General features: G+C 47.2%; 1 protein-coding gene across 4 annotated transcripts in view; it reads right to left on the bottom strand.

Moving 5' to 3' along the window:
• The window catches only part of SLC1A2 (solute carrier family 1 member 2), a 419,386-nt gene that overhangs the window by 65,576 nt on the left and 329,075 nt on the right, over nucleotides 1-24,735 (bottom strand). For all 4 annotated transcript variants that reach the window (XR_014978712.1, XM_085643492.1, XM_085643494.1 and 1 more), the window contains exons 4-5: nucleotides 23,655-23,905; nucleotides 14,246-14,420 (exon numbers count right to left, since the gene is read on the bottom strand). Coding sequence is in view for 3 of the 4 variants with exons in the window: in XM_085643492.1 (XP_085499618.1) it covers nucleotides 14,246-14,420; nucleotides 23,655-23,905 (426 nt within the window). In the remaining variant the exon portion in view is untranslated. The remainder of the gene's footprint in view (nucleotides 1-14,245; nucleotides 14,421-23,654; nucleotides 23,906-24,735) is intronic.

The following is a 24,735-nucleotide window of genomic DNA, read 5'->3' as shown; positions in this document are numbered from 1 at the left end:
CTCTACGAATGACCCTGGAAGGGACTTGTGCTTGGATCCTGAGCAGGCCTCTACGAATGACAACGGAAGGCACTGGTGCTTGGATCCTGTGCAGGCCTCTACGAATGACACTGGAAGGCACTGGTGCTTGGATCCTGAGCAGGCCTCTACGAATGACCCTGGAAGGGACTTGTGCTTGGATCCTGAGCAGGCCTTTAAGAATGACACCGGAAGGCACTGGTGCTTGGATCCTGTGCAGGCCTCTAAGAATGACACTAGAAGGCACTGGTGCTTGGATCCTGAGCAGGCCTCTACGAATGACACTGGAAGGCACTGGTGCCTGGATCCTGAGCAGGCCTCTACAAATGACATCGGAAGGCACTGGTGCTTGGATCCTGAGCAGGCCTCTAAGAATGACACCGGAAGGCACTGGTGCTTGGATCCTGAGCCGGCCTCTACGAATGACACTGGAAGGCACTGGTGCTTGGATCCTGAGCCGGCCTCTATGAATGACACCGGAAGGCACTGGCGCTCGGATCCTGAGCAGGCCTCTACGAATGACACCGGAAGGCACTGGTGCTCGGATCCTGAGCAGGCCTCTACGAATGATACCGGAAGGCACTGTTGCCTGGATCCTGAGCAGGACTCTACAAATTACACCGGAAGGCACTGGTGCTCGGATCCTGAGCAGGCCTCTACGAATGACACCGGAAGGCACTGGTGCTCGGATCCTGAGCAGGCCTCTACGAATGACCCTGGAAGGGACTTGTGCTTGGATCCTGAGCAGGCCTCTACGAATGACAACGGAAGGCACTGGTGCTTGGATCCTGTGCAGGCCTCTACGAATGACACTGGAAGGCACTGGTGCTTGGATCCTGAGCAGGCCTCTACGAATGACACCGGAAGGCACTGGAGCTCGGATCCTGAGCAGGCCTCTACGAATGACACTGGAAGACACTGCTGCTTGGATCCTGAGCTGGCCTCTATGAATGACACTGGAAGGCACTGGTGCTTGGATCCTGAGCCGGCCTCTACGAATGACACCGGAAGGCACTGCTGCTTGGATCCTGAGCAGGCCTCTACGAATGACACTGGAAGGCACTGGTGCTTCGATCCTGAGCAGGCCTCTACGAATGACACCGGAAGGCACTGGTGCTTGGTTCCTGAGCAGGCCTCTACGAATGACACTGGAAGGCACTGGTGCTTGGATCCTGAGCAGGCTTCTACGAATGACACTGGAAGGCACTGGTGCTTGGATCCTGAGCTTGCCTCTACGAATGACACTGGAAGGCACTGGTGCTTGGATCCTGAGCAGGCCTCTACGAATGACACCGGAAGGCACTGGTGCTCAGAGCCTGTGCCGGCCTCTACGAATGACACCGGAAGGCACTGGTGCTTGAATCCTGAGCAGGCCTCTACGAATGACACCGGAAGGCACTGGTGCTCGGATCCTGAGCCGGCCTCTACGAATGACACCGGAAGGCACTGGTGCTCGGATCCTGTGCAGGCCTCTACGAATGACACTGGAAGGCACTGGTGCTTGGATCCTGAGCCGGCCTCTACGAATGACACTGGAAGGCACTGGTGCTCGGATCCTGAGCCGGCCTCTACGAATGACACCGGAAGGCACTGGTGCTCGGATCCTGTGCAGGCCTCTACGAATGACACTGGAAGGCACTGCTGCTTGGATCCTGAGCCGGCCTCTATGAATGACACCGGAAGGCACTGGTGCTCGGATCCTGAGCCGGCCTCTACGAATGACACCGGAAGGCACTGGTGCTCGGATCCTGTGCAGGCTTCTACGAATGACACTGGAAGGCACTGGTGCTTGAATCCTGAGCAGGCCTCTACGAATGACATCGGAAGGCACTGGTGCTTGGATCCTGAGCAGGCCTCTACGAATGACACCGGAAGGCACTGGTGCTCGTATCCTGAGCCGGCCTCTACGAATGACACCGGAAGGCACTGGTGCTCGGATCCTGTGCAGGCCTCTACGAATGACACTGGAAGGCACTGGTGCTTGAATCCTGAGCAGGCCTCTACGAATGACATCGGAAGGCACTGGTGCTTGGATGCTGAGCAGGCCTCTACGAATGACACCGGAAGGCACTGGTGCTTGGATCCTGAGCTGGCCTCTACGAATGACACTGGAAGGCACTGGTGCTTGAATCCTGAGCAGGCCTCTACGAATGACACTGGAAGGCACTGGTGCTTGGTTCCTGAGCAGGCCTCTACGAATGACACTGGAAGGCACTGGAGCTTGGATCCTGAGCAGGCCTCTACGAATGACACTGGAAGGCACTGGTGCTTGGTTCCTGAGCAGGCCTCTACGAATGACACTGGAAGGTACTGGTGCTTGGTTCCTGAGCAGGCCTCTACGAATGACACTGGAAGGCACTGGTGCTCGGATCCTGAGCCGGTCTCTACGAATGACACCGGAAGGCACTGGTGCTCGGATCCTGAGCAAGCCTCTACTAATGACACTGGAAGGCACTGGTGCTTGGATTCTGTGCAGGCCTCTATGAATGACACCGGAAGGCACTGGTGCTCGGATCCTGTGCAGGCCTCTACGAATGACACCGGAAGGCACTGGTGCTTGGATCCTGAGCCAGCCTCTATGAATGACACCGGAAGGCACTGGTGCTTGGATCCTGAGCAGGCCTCTACGAATGACACTGGAAGGCACTGGTGCTTGAATCCTGAGCCGGCCTCTACGAATGACACCGGAAGGCACTGGTGCTTGGATCCTGAGCTGGCCTCTACGAATGACACTGGAAGACACTGGTGCTCGGATCCTGAGCAGGCCTCTACGAATGACACTGGAAGGCACTGGTGCTTCGATCCTGAACAGGCCTCTACGAATGACACCGGAAGGCACTGGTGCTTGGATCCTGAGCTGGCCTCTACGAATGACACTGGAAGGCACTGCTGCTTGGATCCTGAGCTGGCCTCTATGAATGACACTGGAAGGCACTGGTGCTTGAATCCTGAGCCGGCCTCTACGAATGACACCGGAAGGCACTGGTGCTCGGATCCTGAGCAGGCCTCTGCGAATGACACTGGAAGGCACTGGTGCTCGGATCCTAGGCAGGCCTCTACGAATGACACTGGAAGGCACTGGTGCTTCGATCCTGAGCAGGCCTCTACGAATGACACCGGAAGGCACTGGTGCCCGGATCCTGAGCTGGTCTCTACGAATGACACCGGAAGGCACTGGTGCTTCGATCCTGAGCAAGCCTCTACTAATGACTCTGGAAGGCACTGGTGCCTGGATCCTGAGCAGGCCTCTACGAATGACACCGGAAGGCACTGGTGCTTGGATCCTGAGCAGGCCTCTACGAATGACACTGGAAGGCACTGGGGCTTGGATCCTGAGCCGGCCTCTACGAATGACATCAGAAGGCACTGGTGCTTGGATCCTGAGCAGGCCTCTACGAATGACACTGGAAGGCACTGGTGCCTGGATCCTGAGCAGGCCTCTAAAAATGACATCGGAAGGCACTGGTGCTTGGATCCTGAGCAGGCCTCTACGAATGACACCGGAAGGCACTGGTGCTTGGATCCTGAGCAGGCCTCTAAGAATGACACCGGAAGGCACTGGTGCTTGGATCCTGTGCAGGCCTCTACGAATGACACTGGAAGCCACTGGTGCTTGGATCCTGAGCAGGCCTCTACGAATGACACTGGAAGGCACTGGTGCCTGGATCCTGAGCAGGCCTCTACAAATGACATCGGAAGGCACTGGTGCTTGGATCCTGAGCAGGCCTCTACGAATGACACCGGAAGGCACTGGTGCTTGGATCCTGAGCAGGCCTCTAAGAATGACACCGGAAGGCACTGGTGCTTGGATCCTGTGCAGGCCTCTACGAATGACACTGGAAGGCACTGGTGCTCGGATCCTGAGCCGGCCTCTATGAATGACACCGGAAGGCACTGGTGCTCGGATCCTGAGCAGGCCTCTAGGAATGACACTGGAAGGCACTGGTGCTTCGATCCTGAGCAGGCTTCTACGAATGGCACTGGAAGGCACTGGTGCTCGGATCCTGAGCAGGCCTCTACGAATGACGCTGGAAGGCACTGGTGCTTGGATCCTGAGCCGGCCTCTATGAATGACACCGGAAGGCACTGGCGCTCGGATCCTGAGCAGGCCTCTACGAATGACACCGGAAGGCACTGGTGCTCGGATCCTGAGCACGCCTCTACGAATGACACCGGAAGGCACTGGTGCTCGGATCCTGAGCAGGCCTCTACGAATGACCCTGGAAGGGACTGGTGCTCGGATCCTGAGCAGGCCTGTATGAATGACACTGGAAGGCACTGGTGCTTGGATCCTGAGCAGGCCTCTACGAATGACAGCGGAAGGCACTGGTGCTTGGATCCTGAGCTGGCCTCTACAAATGACACCGGAAGGCACTGGTGCTTGGATCCTGAGCAGGCCTCTACGAATGACACTGGAAGGCACTGGTGCTTGGATCCTGAGCAGGCCTCTACGAATGACACTGGAAGGCACTGGTGCTCGGTTCCTGAGCAGGCCTCTACCAATGACACTGGAAGGAACTGGTGCTTGAATCCTGAGCAGGCCTCTACGAATGACACTGGAAGGCAATGAGCAGGCCTCTACGAATGACACCGGAAGGTACTTGTGCTTGGATCCTGAGCAGGCCTCTACGAATGACACCGGAAGGCACTGGTGCTTGGATCCTGTGCAGGCCTCTACGAATGACACTGGAAGGCACTGGTGCTTGGATCCTGAGCAGGCCTCTACAAATGACACCGGAAGGCACTGGAGCTCGGATCCTGAGCAGGCCTCTACGAATGACACTGGAAGGCACTGCTGCTTGGATCCTGAGCTGGCCTCTATGAATGACACTGGAAGGCACTGGTGCTTGGATCCTGAGCCGGCCTCTACGAATGACACCGGAAGGCACTGCTGCTTGGATCCCGAGCAGGCCTCTACGAATGACACTGGAAGGCACTGGTGCTTCGATCCTGAGCAGGCCTCTACGAATGACACCGGAAGGCAATGGTGCTTGGTTCCTGAGCAGGCCTCTACGAATGACACTGGACGGCACTGGTGCTTGGATCCTGTGCAGGCCTCTACGAATGACACCGGAAGGCACTGGTGCTTCGATCCTGAACAGGCCTCTATGAATGACACCGGAAGGCACTGGTGCTTGGATCCTGAGCTGGCCTCTACGAATGACACCGGAAGGCACTGGTGCTTGGATCCTGAGCAGGCCTCTACAAATGACACCGGAAGGCACTGGTGCTTGGATCCTGTGCAGGCCTCTACGAATGACACCGGAAGGCACTGGTGCTTCGATCCTGAGCAGGCCTCTACGAATGACACTGGAAGGCACTGGTGCTTGGATCCTGAGCTGGCCTCTACGAATTACACTGGAAGGCACTGGTGCTTGGATTCTGTGCAGGCCTCTATGAATGACACCGGAAGGCACTGGTGCTCGGATCCTGTGCAGGCCTCTACGAATGACACCGGAAGGCACTGGTGCTTCGATCCTGAGCAGGCCTCTACAAATGGCACCGGAAGGCACTGGTGCTTGGATCCTGAGCTGGCCTCTACGAATGACACTGGAAGACACTGGTGCTCGGATCCTGAGCAGGCCTCTACGAATGACACTGGAAGGCACTGGTGCTTCGATCCTGAACAGGCCTCTACGAATGACACCGGAAGGCACTGGTGCTTGGATCCTGAGCTGGCCTCTACGAATGACACTGGAAGGCACTGCTGCTTGGATCCTGAGCTGGCCTCTATGAATGACACTGGAAGGCACTGGTGCTTGAATCCTGAGCCGGCCTCTACGAATGACACCGGAAGGCACTGGTGCTCGGATCCTGAGCAGGCCTCTGCGAATGACACTGGAAGGCACTGGTGCTCGGATCCTAGGCAGGCCTCTACGAATGACACTGGAAGGCACTGGTGCTTCGATCCTGAGCAGGCCTCTACGAATGACACCGGAAGGCACTGGTGCCCGGATCCTGAGCTGGTCTCTACGAATGACACCGGAAGGCACTGGTGCTTCGATCCTGAGCAAGCCTCTACTAATGACTCTGGAAGGCACTGGTGCCTGGATCCTGAGCAGGCCTCTACGAATGACACCGGAAGGCACTGGTGCTTGGATCCTGAGCAGGCCTCTACGAATGACACTGGAAGGCACTGGGGCTTGGATCCTGAGCCGGCCTCTACGAATGACATCAGAAGGCACTGGTGCTTGGATCCTGAGCAGGCCTCTACGAATGACACTGGAAGGCACTGGTGCCTGGATCCTGAGCAGGCCTCTAAAAATGACATCGGAAGGCACTGGTGCTTGGATCCTGAGCAGGCCTCTACGAATGACACCGGAAGGCACTGGTGCTTGGATCCTGAGCAGGCCTCTAAGAATGACACCGGAAGGCACTGGTGCTTGGATCCTGTGCAGGCCTCTACGAATGACACTGGAAGCCACTGGTGCTTGGATCCTGAGCAGGCCTCTACGAATGACACTGGAAGGCACTGGTGCCTGGATCCTGAGCAGGCCTCTACAAATGACATCGGAAGGCACTGGTGCTTGGATCCTGAGCAGGCCTCTACGAATGACACCGGAAGGCACTGGTGCTTGGATCCTGAGCAGGCCTCTAAGAATGACACCGGAAGGCACTGGTGCTTGGATCCTGTGCAGGCCTCTACGAATGACACTGGAAGGCACTGGTGCTCGGATCCTGAGCCGGCCTCTATGAATGACACCGGAAGGCACTGGTGCTCGGATCCTGAGCAGGCCTCTAGGAATGACACTGGAAGGCACTGGTGCTTCGATCCTGAGCAGGCTTCTACGAATGGCACTGGAAGGCACTGGTGCTCGGATCCTGAGCAGGCCTCTACGAATGACGCTGGAAGGCACTGGTGCTTGGATCCTGAGCCGGCCTCTATGAATGACACCGGAAGGCACTGGCGCTCGGATCCTGAGCAGGCCTCTACGAATGACACCGGAAGGCACTGGTGCTCGGATCCTGAGCACGCCTCTACGAATGACACCGGAAGGCACTGGTGCTCGGATCCTGAGCAGGCCTCTACGAATGACCCTGGAAGGGACTGGTGCTCGGATCCTGAGCAGGCCTGTATGAATGACACTGGAAGGCACTGGTGCTTGGATCCTGAGCAGGCCTCTACGAATGACAGCGGAAGGCACTGGTGCTTGGATCCTGAGCTGGCCTCTACAAATGACACCGGAAGGCACTGGTGCTTGGATCCTGAGCAGGCCTCTACGAATGACACTGGAAGGCACTGGTGCTTGGATCCTGAGCAGGCCTCTACGAATGACACTGGAAGGCACTGGTGCTCGGTTCCTGAGCAGGCCTCTACCAATGACACTGGAAGGAACTGGTGCTTGAATCCTGAGCAGGCCTCTACGAATGACACTGGAAGGCAATGAGCAGGCCTCTACGAATGACACCGGAAGGTACTTGTGCTTGGATCCTGAGCAGGCCTCTACGAATGACACCGGAAGGCACTGGTGCTTGGATCCTGTGCAGGCCTCTACGAATGACACTGGAAGGCACTGGTGCTTGGATCCTGAGCAGGCCTCTACAAATGACACCGGAAGGCACTGGAGCTCGGATCCTGAGCAGGCCTCTACGAATGACACTGGAAGGCACTGCTGCTTGGATCCTGAGCTGGCCTCTATGAATGACACTGGAAGGCACTGGTGCTTGGATCCTGAGCCGGCCTCTACGAATGACACCGGAAGGCACTGCTGCTTGGATCCCGAGCAGGCCTCTACGAATGACACTGGAAGGCACTGGTGCTTCGATCCTGAGCAGGCCTCTACGAATGACACCGGAAGGCAATGGTGCTTGGTTCCTGAGCAGGCCTCTACGAATGACACTGGACGGCACTGGTGCTTGGATCCTGTGCAGGCCTCTACGAATGACACCGGAAGGCACTGGTGCTTCGATCCTGAACAGGCCTCTATGAATGACACCGGAAGGCACTGGTGCTTGGATCCTGAGCTGGCCTCTACGAATGACACCGGAAGGCACTGGTGCTTGGATCCTGAGCAGGCCTCTACAAATGACACCGGAAGGCACTGGTGCTTGGATCCTGTGCAGGCCTCTACGAATGACACCGGAAGGCACTGGTGCTTCGATCCTGAGCAGGCCTCTACGAATGACACTGGAAGGCACTGGTGCTTGGATCCTGAGCTGGCCTCTACGAATTACACTGGAAGGCACTGGTGCTTGGATTCTGTGCAGGCCTCTATGAATGACACCGGAAGGCACTGGTGCTCGGATCCTGTGCAGGCCTCTACGAATGACACCGGAAGGCACTGGTGCTTCGATCCTGAGCAGGCCTCTACAAATGGCACCGGAAGGCACTGGTGCTTGGATCCTGAGCTGGCCTCTACGAATGACACTGGAAGGCACTGGTGCTTGGATCCTGAGCAGGCCTCTACGAATGACACCGGAAGGCACTGGTGCTTGGATCCTGTACAGGCCTCTACGAATGACACCGGAAGGCACTGGTGCTTCGATCCTGAGCAGGCCTGTACGAATGACACCGGAAGTCACTGGTGCTTGGATCCTGAGCTGGCCTCTACGAATGACACTGGAAGGCACTGGTGCTTGGATCCTGTGCAGGCCTCTACGAATGACACCGGAAGGCACTGGTGCTCAGATCCTGTGCAGGCCTCTACGAATGACACCGGAAGGCACTGTTGCTTCGATCCTGAGCAGGCCTCTATGAATGACACTGGAAGGCACTGGTGCTCGGATCCTGAGCCGGCCTCTACGAGTGACACTGGAAGGCACTGGTGCTTGGATCCTGAGCAGGCCTCTACGAATGACATCGGAAGGCACTGGTGCTTGGATTCTGAGCAGGCCTCTACGAATGACACCGGAAGGCACTGGTGCTTGGATCCTGAGCAGGCCTCTACGAATGACACCGGAAGGCACTGGTGCTTGGATCCTGAGCTGGCCTCTACGAATGACACTGGAAGGCACTGGAGCTTGGATCCTGAGCAGGCCTCTACGAATGACACCGAAAGGCACTGGTGCTTGGATCCTGTGCAGGCCTCTACGAATGACACCGGAAGGCACTGGTGCTTCGATCCTGAGCAGGCCTCTACAAATGACACCGAAAGGCACTGGTGCTTGGATCCTGAGCAGGCCTCTATGAATGACACCGAAAGGCACTGGTGCTTGGATCCTGAGCAGGCCTCTACGAATGACACCGGAAGGCACTGGTGCTTGGATCCTGAGCAGTCCCCATCAGTCAGGACTGGACTGGTGAGTCCAACAAACCGTAAAATCCAGTCATTTTTTTGCTTTATCCGGAATTAATATGTACGAGGTGATTTTAAATATTATAAACTTCAGTGCAGCCTTTTTGTTCTATTTATTTGTTGGTTTGATATGAAAATATGATTAGAATTTATTATACTGAGCTATTGGCGTCACACAAAAGGATGCCCCCTTCCCCACATCATGTGTTGCGGGGTCCCGGAGACCCCCATATGCTGATGCTGCATGGACTCCTCTTAAAGGGTCTTGCCTTAGGCCTCTTACTGATTACAGACACGCCCAGACCTACTCCATGCTCATTGGCTTGTCTAACATTAGTTTGTAGGGCCACCGTCTCTTCAGACATGGCGACCTGACCCAACCGGAGATATTAAACAGAATGAAAGCACTGACTGTGGTAGTTTTGCTTTGGTTTATTCCACCATACATTACCACATTCTACAACGCGAGCCCATAACACAAAGACCACTTAGCCTCCCATTATGAGTTAGACGGAATTTTGTGCAGGGAAACAGGGTGGGGCAAGACTTTTGGGGCTGTTCTAAGGGTTTGGGGGAAAGCAAGAGTAGTATTTGACCATTTCGTATCTTAGAACCTGGCAAACCAGATACACAAACTAGTCTGTCCTGGCCTAGCTTTGTTTTTCTTGAGTTAGTTTATTCTTTGTTCAAGTTCTCAAGAGGCAGGTTCATCTGTTAGTGTCAAGGTGTCTCAGAGCTCTGGTCTCTTTCACTAAACAATACACAATTCAGGAACGTACATGCACAATTCAGGGAAACCTGCATTATGCAAAGTATGACAACACTAAAGCATGTATGGCCACAATATGCCAGAGTCATCATTACACTTCCTTTGACCACCATTATGTATGGAGAGCCCACCACAGCCTTTTGCATAGCCACCATTGTGCCAAACATTACATACATAATGCCAAAGAATCTCATACAATGCCTCACAAGGCACATGCCCACCTTATGCCAGGTCCACAATTCTACCAGGAAGTAGCAGCACTGTGGCTTAGTCACCATTAGATTAGTGAGTCCCACCAGATGCCAAGCATGGCTACTCTATTGGCATTGATTGTCCAGTCAAGCATCATGGCCACAGAAACAGGCACAAACAGGTAGATAGGCAGGCAAGCATGATTTTTCATTTGTACATAGATACATAAACCCAGTTACAAAGACACAAGCAGACACAATAACACACAGACACATGCACCCAAAAATCCAGTGGGTAATACGAACAACAGAAACGTCAATGTCAGGGCTACTATGAAACTGTTGGCCTTGTAGACCATATTTCTTGCTTGTGTAGCATTGTGAAGAGTGAGATTGGGATATATGTCAATGTTCGTACCGGAATTACTGGTTGGCACGCAGGAACCACCACTCTAGACAGGGTAAGCTAGGTACACACTAAAAGATAGCCTGTGCTCACCCTCTGATAGCTTGGTACAGAGCAATCAGGCTTTTCTAAAGAGTCAATGTGTAATGTAATTGTGCAACACATACCCCCAGTAATACAATAAATACCCAACACAAAAATACTCCACAAAGGGTTAAAAATATGGATTATATTTTTATGAGTAAAACAAGAACAAAACGACAAAAATCCAATAAGTAGAACTGGAGTTACGAATTTTTAAACAATGAACCAAAAAGAGTGCTTAGAAATCAATAGCGCTAAGAGGTTACTTTAGGTCATGCTAGACCGGGGTAAATCCAAAGTTCAGGCCGACAGTGATGGAGCGCGTGTTGGACACAGTTCCAAACTGTTTCCGTTGCAGTTTTACCTTATCAAGTTGAGCCAAGAGCCCTATGTGCAGGGGAGACAGTCACTGGGAGCAAGTAGAGCGTTGCGAGTGATGATCCTGCGGGCGCGAAGAGTCAGACAGGCATCGCGGACAAAAGACGGGGCAACGTGGTCACGGGCAGTGATGCTTGCTGTGTGATGAGACAATGCTACAGCAGCTTACACTGATCCTTAGTGCAAGCGGTGCAGTCCAAGAGCGAATGAGAACATTCGTGAAGTGGCCAAAAGCTTGATTTCAAGGGTCCAAAAACCACTTTCAACGGCCCAGGACTGCAGAGGCACCTCTTGATGGTCAGCAGCGAATGAAGAGGAGACCAGGAGCTGTAGGTGATAATTTGGAAGTCTTTTGTATTCCATGCAAGTTCAGCAAAACAGGAGGAAAGCCAGAAAGCCCTTGGAGGACATTTGGGAGAAGGCAGAGTCCAGCTCTCCTTCCAGCAAACTCACAGGGTGGCAGGCAGCAGGGCAACCAAGTGAAAAGCAGGCCTTCCGGATTTGCAGTTCAGTTGAGTCCTTTAAGCAGCACAGCAGCTCTTCTGGTAGAGCTTCTGTTCCAGATCTAAAAAGTGTCTGTTTTGATACGGTCAGAGACCCAGTACCTATAACCAAAATGGCTTTTGATGTGGGGGTGTCTTCAAAGAAGCTCTCTGAAGTGTACAGGTTTCCCTTTCAGCCGAGACCTGTCTGCCAGGTTATTTATGGGTGGTAAATCAAACCTTTGTGTGGGGACAGGACACTATCTATTCAAGTGATGTGTTACCCCCTCCCTTCCATTTAGCCCAGGCAGGGCATCTGAAGGCAGATGTACGTAGATGGGTACCGAGACACACCTAGCATTCCTGTGTTTGTGCCTGTCTGAAGGGAATGCACAAAGTGTAGTTGTCATCCAGCACAGACGTGTATTGGAGACAGGCTGGAAGGCACACAGAGCAGTAGGACTAGAGAAATGTCCTATTTCTAAAAGTGCCATTCCTAAAACAGTAGAGTTACATCCAACTTCACCAGTAAGTAGGATTTATCAATACCATTGCAAACATATGACACTTCAAAAATCTACTCCCCTCTGACCAGGAATTACAGCTTAAAAGAGTTTTAAGGAATTCCCAATGTTTATCTATGAGAGGAGCAGGATTCATAGTAGTGTACAATGAAATAGGCTGTCTGTCACTGCCAGGACATGCAAAACGAAAAAGTACACATAGCACCGTGCATTTAGGGCTACCTAGGGCCTACCTTAGGGGTCTCCTATACATAGAAAAAAGGTAGTTTAGGGTTTAGAAAGTGGCTTTAAATGGCAAGTCGAAGTGGCAGTAAACTGCACCCACAGGCACTGCAGTAGCAGGCTTGAATCAGGTTTGAATGGCTACTACTGTGGGTGGCACTAACAGGCCCTGGGTATATGGTATACCACATACGAGTAAATTAATATGCCAATCAGGTATACACCAATTAAACAGATGTTTAGGGAAGAAGCACATGCACTTTAGCACTGATCAGCAGTGGTAATGCTCAGCATCCTAAAGCTAACATTAAGATACAGCAACAGTGGAGGTCAAAAACAAAAAGGTTGGGGGAAGACGACCCTAAGACTAACAAGTTGAACAGTCAACATACAAGCATTTGCACTTCTAGACTGAACATAGCTTTTGGAATCACCATCTGCACATCACTGATGTCCACCCAAGGAAGGTTATGACATATTACGTCATGGGCCTCTGTATAGTAAACTTTCTGCCACGGATAAGCTTTCCCTCAATCTACTTCCTTTGTTGTCCATATCGCAATCAAAGTGATTGTTGTGAATTTGGTAACAATGACATACACATGCGAATGGCATTCAATTAGTAAATCAGCAATGTGCAGTCAATAAATTGCAGATATTTTATAATTAAGTGCACATTCAGGGCCGGACTGGCCGGAGCGGGCATCGGGCGTTTTCCAGGGAGGCTTGAAGGGTGGGGTCCGGTTTTGCAGCAGTGGGGCCTTTTTTTGTTTTTGGGGCCCAATTTTACGATATTAGGCCCCAGTAACAAATGCAACAGTGCTTCACATGTACAACGCCCCCCCACCCCCTCCATCCGGGGCTGGTTTTACAAAACTGCCGCCAGAGCTGCTTTGGGTTCCCGTCCAGCCCTGTGCACATGACATGTTTAATATAAATGTTCCCCAAACTGAATGGGGCAAACTGAGAGTGATATAGGTGACCAAGATAGACAACACAAATTCTAAAGAGTTACTGCTTGGCAATGTCTGACACAGCATTTCAACAACACGTCATGTGGCCCTTCAGTTCTCTTGCATCTTCAGCCTATGTTAATTGTAGTAGAAAAGTGCTACACGAATATCAAAATAATACAACACAGTGCAAAAACAACTCTACTGAGAATGTTAAATTAAATATTAAGAGGATATTTCGGGTTGGCACATACATTCAGTGTCTGAGAGAACTTCTGTTTGTAATTGGTAAATACTCTCCATCGCTGGAATGGACTTACACACAGAGAGCGCTCTTTTGTTTTTTTTCATATGTAAATTCAGAGCAAATACCACAGTGTAACGGGAAAAAACATTTGAGTAACATAGGTTTGTTGAGAATGAGGCAGGAAAAATCTTGAATGAATGGTAATTTTAATTCAACCTCTATGTGAGTAGCCACTGCACCTTCCCTTAGGTCATAAGTACAGGATGATGGGATGTTGCCTCTTGGCATTTGGTCAAAATCTTGATAAGGCACAATCTACCTTTGAATGCACTGGGTTGAGCTCCCTGCCTTCTCACATCCTCCAGGAAAAGGACATGGACCTGCCTTCCATGGATAGTCCATCTTGGGAAAAATGGCTACACGGAATGAATGTTTTATTCTAACAACCAGACAGAGGTAATTGTTTGGTAAACTTATCCTCAGCAGCAAGAATGAGTGTGTGCAGTGCAGGCCTTCATTATTTCCAGAGGGATCAATGTCACAGTAAGCTATGCAGAGGAGCATGGGTTCCTTCAGACCACCTGAAGGCAGCACCATTGAAGCCCTCCACCTTGTGCCCTCAATCCCGCTCCTCTGACTACCTTAATGACACTGGGATTTTATGAAGCACTCTCCAAATATTCAACAACACTGAACATAAAGTAGTCAACAAACAGAAATGAAGAGATTTCTTACCCAAAACATTCATTCCATCCTTGAACTCAAGACGCTTCTTCAGGATCACTTGGACTTCTGCTGTTTCATTCACAGTTGTGTTTACCAAAGCCAAGATAGACTGCGTGATGTTGGAGGGCTCCTCCGGCGGCGGCGGCGGTGGTTGCACCACCACTTTCTTGGTCACTGTCTGGATCTGAGAAGAAAAATGAAAGGAGCACCATTTAATAGGTTTACATGAGCTCACTGTCCTTTCACCTTATGTAATGCCAGGGTGATCCCATTCCCACCTCTCTGGTAAAGGAGCTAAGCCTGGCACTGCCCAATAAAATCAGAGAGCTACAACTGCTCAGAAATAGAAAGGAAGATTCAGAAGATCTTAGAAAACACCTGGGTTACTCCTTTCTATAAAACACTATAACTGAGGTCCAGCTGATCTCACAGATCATTAGCTGAGATCCACATCTCCAAGGACATTCTTGAGAATTTGCTCATACGGCAACTGACTAATATCGTGGAAGAGAAAGCTCTCTTTGGGGAGTGGTACTCTACCTTAAGGTCCCATCAAAATACAAATCCGGTACTACTGGACATGTAAGAATGGCAACTGGAAATAGTGGATGGGGAAAATGCTACTTGACATCTTGGCTGCTAATATTATTAACTAAGACATTTTGATCAATCACCTGCCGCAACTCCATATTCCAACTTCTATCCATATCCCTTAAACAAAGTCCTTCTTCACCAATCAATCATCTCTAGTGGGGTTGAACAAGGTGTCAGTGGAGCCTCCATCTGTGGAGCGTCCGAAGACAAGATTTTCAATAACAATTTGAAACCTTTACACAACCTGAAGGCTGCAGCGAGGTAATGTTTTGCAACTACAGGGACAACACTTAGTTGTCAGTCCTAGGGAGTGGGGATTTTAATACTGACTCTGCTACTCTGGCCAACTTGAAGGCAATCAAGGTATGGATGCAGAGAAACTGATTAACACACAATGCAAAAAAGATGGTCCTTGTGGGTCTGAATATTTCAATCAACAAGCTGGTGATCTTCACAGCTATCTGGGCATAGGCAATTTTAAGACCAAATATATTGCAAGTTTAAAACTCTTGTGATGGTGTTCAGTAGAATCTTGATCATCAAATCAAATATTTGATTAAGCCAGCTGCTGTAATGCTAACCATAGCTCCTAGAAGAGAACAGTGCCACATTAGCGAAAGCCATAATAGCATCTAGACTTGTGACACCCTCTTCGTGGATATTTCTTAAAAGGTGCTAGATCACTTCCAAAAAAATACACAATTATGTGGCGTGGATCATAGCTCATCCAGTGTGGCGACAGCATATGGACCTGCTTCCATATTCTCCATTGGCACTCAGTAGTGGAGCAGGTCAAATTTCAGACTCTTGCTTTGGCTTTTAAGATACTTTATCACAATGAACGGATACACTGGAAGGCCAGGTTGAAAGACCAAAATTCATGCATAAGATGAATGGGAAACCAATGGTTGGTGATCTCAGCTTTCAAAATGAGTACTTATGGTGGAAAAGTACTGTATGGAGCAGGAACTTGCTGATGGAATAATATTCCAATGGACATCAAGAAATCTGTCACCCTTTCCCAATTTAAGAAAAGTTGGAAGACCTATGATTTTTAAGCTTTTTTGTTGTTTAGATGTCCCTGTGATTAAACACTTTCGTATTTTCGTGCCATATTGTTTTTTTGGGGGTTGACTGAGCAATATCGTATTAATACTATGGGATCCATCTGAACTCTAAGTAACACATCTGGTAGGTCAGTAAACACTATGGCCCTCATTATGATGTTGGGCGGACCGCCACCAACAGACCGTTGCCAACGGGTGGCAGTCTGCCCGACATACAGGACATCGGTGCGTCTGGGCATTGCAGGCAGTTGGAGCGATAATGCTGGGGGAAAGACCGCAACCTCTGACAGGATCCAAGATCCCGTAGGGGTGGCAGTCGAACTCCTAAAATGGAGGCGGTGACTGCACAGGCACCGTCGTAGGAATCAAGATGTCCCTAAACGACCGCCTTTTCATGGTGCCCCCATGAAAAGGAGTCCCCCTTGGCCCCTGCTAAGTGGCCTGGGGATCCCATGTAGTTCCCCCTACATGGTGCCTGGCACAGAGTGCATGGATATTTACAAAGTGCTATTGTCTACTGTGGTTTGTGCTGTGGCGATTTTCCTGGGCCGCAGCATAAGCAGAAGTAGAAAAACACACTTTCCACGCTACAGCACAGCTATCCCATCCTAAATTTGTGGATTAGACTACTTAATCAAATTGCCCGAAGCGATGGAGGACAGTGGAACGGCCGACTGCCGTCATAATAAGGGACTACATTTTGAGGGTTTTCTGACATCGATGTCACAAATAGCAAAGTAAAAAATATCGATGAAAAACTATAGACTACAAAAATATCGACTCCCTATACTTAAACAGGTGAGGTCAAAAATATTGACTAAAAAATATTGATGTAAAAAATATAGTTGTAGGTAAATAATAAATACTAAATATGTTAAATAATACAAATCATTTTAACAAAATAAATTATATTTAATATACATTTTAACAAAATTTAACAATAAAACTTAATAAAAAAAGTTAAACACACAAACATAATGATGTATACATTATATATATATATTTACTTTAAAAAATGAAATAAACTATTAATTTAAATTTATTTTATAAGTTCAAAATTATATAAATATTTACAAAAATACATATATATATATCAATAATTTAAAATATATTTTTTTAAACATCTATTATAAATTAAAACATTAAGATATTTCAAATAAATGTAACTTACATTTCCCAATACAGTCAGTGCAACAGCAGCGAAAGTGTTGGATAGCAGAGGGGGAAAAAAAATATTATTACTACTTCAAGGAGTGCAACAGTAGGGAAAGTGTTGACTAGCGAAAGGGTAAAATATACTATTCCAACTCCAATAAGTGAAACATTAGGGTAAGTGTTAGATAGCGGCAGGATTAAAGATACAATTCCAACTTCAGTCAGTGCAACATTATGGAAAGTGTTTGATAGCGGAGGGGTAAAAATTACTATTCCCACTCCAATAAGTGAGAAAGTAGATAAAGTGTTGGATGACGGAGGGATAAAAAGTACTATTCCCACACCACTGCGTGCAACATTAGGGAAAGCGTTGGATAGCGGAGGGATATAACTCACTATTCCTACTCCAGTCAGTGCTACAGTAGGGAAGGTGTTGGATTGCGGAGGAGTAAAATTACTATTCCCAGTGCAACAGTAGGGAAAGTGTTGGATAGCGGAGGGATTAAATTTACTATTCAAACTCGTGTCAGTTCAAAGATAGAAAAAATAAAACATTTAAGAAATAAAAATAAATAAATATCAAATAAATAATTATATAAATATGTTGAAAATTAAAATCCAAATATATTTAATATTAATATTAATATTTTATAAGGTTAATTTCATATTATAAAAACTTACAAATAATATGTAAAATAAAATAAGAAATAAACATCAAACAGAGAAATATTTTTATCAAGAAAATATTTACAAACAAAAACATTAGTTTTTGCATGCATTTTAATTTTATTTCCTACCCTATAACACCTCACACATCATAACACAATTCTAAATTAAAAAAATATACATACTTCCAGAATTAATATAATTAATTACCTAGTTAAAGAAATATTATTAATTAAAACAAAATAAAATTAATAAAAATTAATTAACTTCCCACATTGTAACCCAATAATAACCACAACACACACCTACATTGAACTTTAACCCCTTCAGTGCCCGCCCCTTTCCCCGCCCTGTGCCGGCCGTTTCATTAGCGGGCGGGGTTTATGACGAGCTGGTCTCGTCATGGGCACAGCGCAACCGCGGTCCATGACGAGACCAGCTCGTCACGGGCATTGAAGAGGTTAAAATAATTAAAAATTATTTTCCAATAAAAAACTAATGCTATTAAAATAATTAAAACTTATTTTCAAATAAAAAACTAATACTATTAAACAACTAATCATAAGGTAAGTAAAATGTTTTTAATACCCAACGTTTATCCTTTTAAAATGTAAAAACCACACAGAAGAAATAAAAAATTACGCAAAATAAATACCAATTAATTAGTTAATATTAATTAACAACTATTTATTAATTAATTACACTCAAATTACTTCCCAACCTTTACCACTATAAACCCCACAACAAACACCTAAAAGCAATTACACAATTTCCATATTTAATTTACAAATAATTGACTGATGTTAACTAACATCTAATTATTAATTAAAGATAAATTACTTTCTGCCCTTAACCACTATAAACCCCACAACACGCACTTAAAATTAATGACACAACGGCCATAATTAATTTCAAATGCATTAATTATTATCAATTATCAACTAATTATCAATTAAACAAAAATAAATTACTTCCCACCCTTTACCCCTATAACGAACAATACTAGCACCTAAAATTAATTAATAATAATGCACTTTACACTATTAACACCATACATCTCAGTTAAATAAATATTAATAAATAAAAAATAATCATTAAATTAATATAATTAAATTACTTCCCACCCTATTCCCCTATAAACCCACAACCCACTACGGTGCTACAAAAAGCAAATTTCAATTAAAATAAAGTTAATAACTACGAAAGATTTAACACATATTAAAAATATAAACAATTATTATACAAAAAAATACATCACATACATTTAAAATATATACTAAAATACACAACACTAATTAAACAATCGATATTTTAAACAACGATATTTTTGCAAACGATATTAAACACTTTGATATTTTTTACATTGATATTTCATACCTTATATCAATATTCTTGACCACGATATTCTTGCTGTCGATATTTCTCACTCATGATATTTAGGAGTTGGCATTAAAAACTCAATATTTTGTCTGCACACCGATTTTGAGACCATAGATATAAGAAGCATGAGACTGTCCTTGAGATACTCCATTATGTCTGATCTATGTGAACATGAAATGCTCCGCCAGAGCAGTACAAAATTATAGAAGACGCATACCGCAGGAGGTTGGCACTAGCTCTTTCGGCACTGAGTAATCAACCTCCGATAGACATTAATCAAATGCCTTTTTCATTATTAGGTTCTTGCCCAAAGCCTACACAAGACTAATTGGCAGAGCCCTGTCATTGGTATTGATAATGGATGACTTCAGTACATCAAAAGTATTTGAGCTTCGTCTCTGCAAATTATGCAATTTATGTTGGAAACATCGGTCATATGCCACCGAGTTGTCAACAGTGGGCCTGCTTTCAGTTCACTGTCAACCTATTTTTCAAAAAGTTCAAATCAGAGCTTGCAGAAATTTAGTTAGCACTGGCAATGAAGGAGGAATGTATGTTTTTTTTTATTTCAGCTGAATGTCTGATCAATACTACAGAGTTGATGGCATTAAAGATGCCAAGATGCTTATGTCCTGTAATAAATCAGCTGTGCATTCAAGCAAAGAGCTGTGGCCATCTATTTTCTGAAATCAATAATAACCAAATGTGTATTTGCTATTAATGTAATAATTTTTAGGATTAAATAATTTTCATCATCATCACATTGCAGAGTAGATCACTACGAAGTACAATGCAAAGACAGAATTGAGTTCACTGCAACTCCATAATACCTCAAATCAGAGAAATAAGAAAAATAGTTCAGTATTAAACCATGCATTGCAAATCAACCCCTTAATACAGCACAATAGAACCCAACAGCCAAGGGAGAGAGGGATGGCAGGGAACCAACAAGCAACAAATGAGAAAGAAAGCACACTTTGATTAATTGCAGCATCACCTCCTATCGGTTCCTGCCCAGAGGAGGACCACTGACCCAAAGCAAAGATTCTCACCGACATTCCAATCTAACTAGCGCAGAAAAGCAACCTGTGCATTCTAAGTAGGAGCTTCCACTACAAGGTTGTGCACAAAATTCTTGGTAGAATTCTCTTGTGAAAACACAAAGGCCTTTCCATGATAGTCAACCCCTAGTAAAATTGGAAAATCATCTAACGTTAACCTCATACACTTGAGGGCAAGTTTCATGGACAACGTCTCTGTGTTCATTTCTGGAAAAATAGAAGTCACCACCATTCATCATCAATCTCTCCTTTATAGTGTCAGTCCCTAATGTCTCTCTTTATTCTGCAGGATCCTTAGTACAGCACTAAATCTATCCACCTTATTTCCTTTAGGTCTCAGGCCGCACTAATCTCACCCTGCAGGACCACCTCCTTGTTGAGACTCCAGCAGACCTCTGGGGATGGTACGAATCTCGCCCTGCAGAGACTCTTCGGAAATCTGTACAGGAACCTCATCAAAGGCCCTCAGTGCAAGTTGTCTAAACATTCAAGTACTGCATCTAATGTCAAGACCATGCCCACCATCTTAGATTTAAATGCCTTTAAATGCCTCCAGGTCCACCACAACAGAAGATAATTTTCCACACCTGGTCCCCAGGACTGCTATTGAATCTCTCAGATCTGCCTGCTCTTTCCACACCCCTGCTAATCTGTTTGTGAGTTTGCCTTCCATCAGCTTCACAGCTCTCACTTTCTTTTCCAATGTGTGGATCATTGCAACCCTTGTTGCATTGATAAAGCTTAGGAGTAGGTGTTCCAGCTGGGTAAGATCCTGTCCAGTAGGCTCTGGGTACCTTCTACTCTGCCTCCAGCCTTTAATACCCTTCAAGACCTTAAAAATCCTCTTTTTTTCTAATTTCATCCAGCGTGGTGAACAGCGAAGGGAGTTGGTAAAAAAGAAAGAAACCACTTAGGGCACCAGCCTACCCATCCCAGACTGCACTGACCATGGTCAAGAAGGTACACCTATTCCAGCTGTCTTCATAGGGTTATGGACGCTGTGTGACAACTGGTTAGTCCCACCAGCTGTTGCCTCCATCGGCATCCAGATGTTCGCGGCTGTCTCGTTCCGTGCGGAAGTATCAACCTCAGTAACTCTGGGTAGAGGACTCCAGGCCACCTGGGTTCGTCTCTCCTGGCAGCTCTCAGTCCGATCATCTCATCCATGCCTTTACCGCACGATAGCGGAGCTATGCCGCTTGTCCGCCTGCGCCCAGAGCACGGCAACCGTCGTGGTCACCAATGTGTCCTCTCAGATGGCTCCCTCCAAGGCACCAGCCGCTCAGCCACAATCATCTTTGCCTCAACTACTTCGATAACCCTCCGAGGACACTCAACAGCTGGTGAAAAGAGACCACAATCAGCAAATCCCAAGAGGTGTCACCATCTTAGGCTCCGGCCAAATCCTTTTTGTCAGAAACCCACTCATATTGCGTCATATGGGCAGGACGCATGTCTAATGTGACCAGGACTGAAACGGCCTTTGAACTGCAATAATTATTTAAACTGTGGTAGATTTTTCTCTATTCTCACAAATAGACCGATAAATTGTAATTTAGAAGAAGCAAGAAAAGAAAAGTTTGATTGAGGAAATGTGGTACATTTTCTTTTACAGAAGATGGTAGTGTTGGACATCTGCTTCCCACATGTACATGGACTTATAGCGAGGAACTACAGGTGACGGTGCTCCTCTGCCACAGCCTAGGGATTTCATTAAAAAATAAAAACACAGGAGGAGTGAGTTTCTAAGACGAGGAGGTTTGCATTCGTGGAGGTAGAATGCAATGGAAAAGAAGAATGTTGTTCTGTAATAGAAATATTATGTTTGAATGACCTTATCATGATCTGCACGTTGTATACACTTAACCCCCTTGTTCCTATAGGATTTCTTGTCAGTGATCCTGGCTTCGAGAGGACTAGGTCACTGTGTCTTAACTACCACTCTCTTAGGGGCAGGTTTCAACAGGGCAAGTTTAAGTTTCCTAAGGCAATGTCTCAGAGCTGTCATCTTGGCACCTCATAATGAAACTGAATATGGCCACCCAGAAAAGCCCAAACGCAGATAAATGAACAGTAATCCAAATTACCAGTATTTGCAGTTTTCTGAGACTCTGATGCCTCATAAAATTATAATTGGACCAAAATGACCCCTTACAATCTCCTAAAGTAGAGGGAAAAATTAGAGATACACTGTTGGTGTCTGCCAGAAAATCTAAGCCTGCTTAAAATTGAAGAGGGCACAACAGAAGATCAGTATGCATGTCTGTATGTAACTATGCATGTGTTCATGTATTTAAGTGTGTATATTTGTAGAGCATGAACATAGCGAGGGAGCAGCAGCAGAACACTGAACGTTGGCAAGTGCCATGAAATACTACTCAGGATGGTTTAAAAAGGTCTAATATTTGTGGGGGATGAAAACTATCCCGTAGATATGTGGTAATCCATCAGAGCCCTTCCTCTGATCTTGCTGATGGTGCTGTCATGGATCTTAATGGAGAAAGCTGTATTCTGTTCTTTTTTAGCCTCCTGCTTCTTGTCTGGCCAGGTCCTTAGTTCACTATGTGGAGCAGTCATCCTAAATTGATCATCTGTTCTCCCAGTGTGCAAGAGTGCCATTTAATCCGGGCTTTTATCATGTGCCGAAACTGACGCAGGCTTGGAGAGGTAGCTAAAAAAGTTCCTTGAAGGTAGGATTCATGTGGTTGAACTTCTTCAGACCTTTGATGAGACATTTTGCAGCACCAAGGATGCCTTTTAGGGTGGCACAGTAGAGTCCAGCGCTGCAACCCTTCAGATGTGAGTTATCTGATGCTAAGTGCCTTATTGCGAGTCTGGCGATCTATGGACTGCCAGACTTGTAGGGGCGCGGCAGTGGCGGTCCAGCCACCGCTGCACTGGTGGTCCTATCAGCTCTGTTATAAGTTTGGCGGTCAGAGCACCTTTTGACCACCACAACCACCAGGGAACCACGTTCCTTAGTGGTAGCGCGAAGTCAGGGGCTCAGAATATGCTGTCGGTGCTGCTGCTGCATCGCCATGCATATTTTGAGTCTCTCCACCGCCAGCCTTACATAGCCATGGAAAAGCTGGCAGTGGGGAAACAAAGGGAGCCCCACAGGAACCCTCTTGCACCATATAGGTAGGTGCATGCAGGAGGACACATGGTGTGCCCCCCTGTGTGCAAGCACCAACCCAGTTCCAGCTCATTAAGGAATTTACAGTCCATGCCCTGCTGGAACGTGCTGTGGCAGTATTAAAGGCTCATTGAGCGTTTTTACTGCACTGTTGCGAGACCGCCACACTGCCCATCCCTCAGTCAATGATTTGTATTGTAATCTGACAGCCAGCATTCAAAGCAAAAATGTGAACGGTAGAGCAACCGATAATCAGCCAAAGGACTCAAGTATTGTTTTTTTTATATCTTTCACAACCACCAGACGGGCAGGCAAAGCCTCACCAATGCGCTTGTATAAGTAGACAGAAAGCAGCTTACCTGCTGGAAGCAGGCTTGAACCAGGTTTTCAGGAAAGAGGTTCCTAATGAGATCCAGAAAGGCATCCAAACTGGAGACATCGTCGTTCTTCTGCCCCTGCCCCATCTGCTCTCTGAGCTTTGGGTTACCCGGGTGGATCGCCAGCACCAATATTACTCCCAGTATAGCAGCTATGATGGTGGTTACCATGTAGTACACCATGGCTCTCGTGCCCAGCCGACCACTGGCTTTGGCATCTAAACCAGATAGACCTGAGGAGAAAAGTAAAAAAGAAAAGAGGTAATGAAGAGTTGTGTGGATTACTCAACAGTACAAAAATAAGAAGGACTTTATTAACTGCCCAAAACTAATAAAAGTGTTCTCCATGTAAGAAGTCTTGTTCAAATAGTGCCTCACACTCAGAAACAATGGGCAGCTGTAATGGTGCAAGCATTTGTATATCATTTAGCTACATCTCTAAATATGGGAGATCATTTGAGAAGGGTGGAGTAAAGTCTAGACCTAGAACAAACTATTGAGGGTGCTGTGGCATCAGCCAGGCTGTGGGTTGATGGTTTTACTGCTAAGTGGTTTCAAACTGCAAGTGGTGTTACTTGCTGCTGGCCTGTGCTCCCGCATTACAAATCGATATGTTTCATATTAAATTTACCACATGGTGTAAAACACTCCTCAGTTATGACCAGCCAACTTAAAAGCATCTGTGCATGCCAAGGTGCACCATTCATGGGCTTATTGTTTAGCGCTCTCCAGTGGCATAGGAATGAGGGTGCGGTGGGTGCGGGCCGCCCAGGGTGTCATCATTGAGAGGGGTGACAAAATGGCAAAAATATGTGTTTTAAACACATATATTTGCTATTCTATTTTGTCAAGCCGGGGGTGACATGAAATTTTCCGCAACGGTTACCACCTGACCTTGCTACGCCACAGGCTCTCTGCTGTCTCTGTCTATAGCACCTCACCCACTACGGGGTTGTATGTCAGAATATTATTGACAAAAATATAATCTAGCTTAAATATTGTGTCCTACATATCATTCACAAAAATACTGCCTTATAGGGTTTAGATTTGATATCATTTTCTC

The sequence above is a fragment of the Triturus cristatus genome, chromosome 3_1, assembly GCF_964204655.1.
Source record: "Triturus cristatus chromosome 3_1, aTriCri1.1, whole genome shotgun sequence".
Lineage (NCBI taxonomy): Eukaryota > Metazoa > Chordata > Amphibia > Caudata > Salamandridae > Triturus > Triturus cristatus.
The sequence above is the reverse complement of the archived record's forward strand: the minus strand, read 5'-3'. Positions and strand labels throughout refer to the sequence as shown.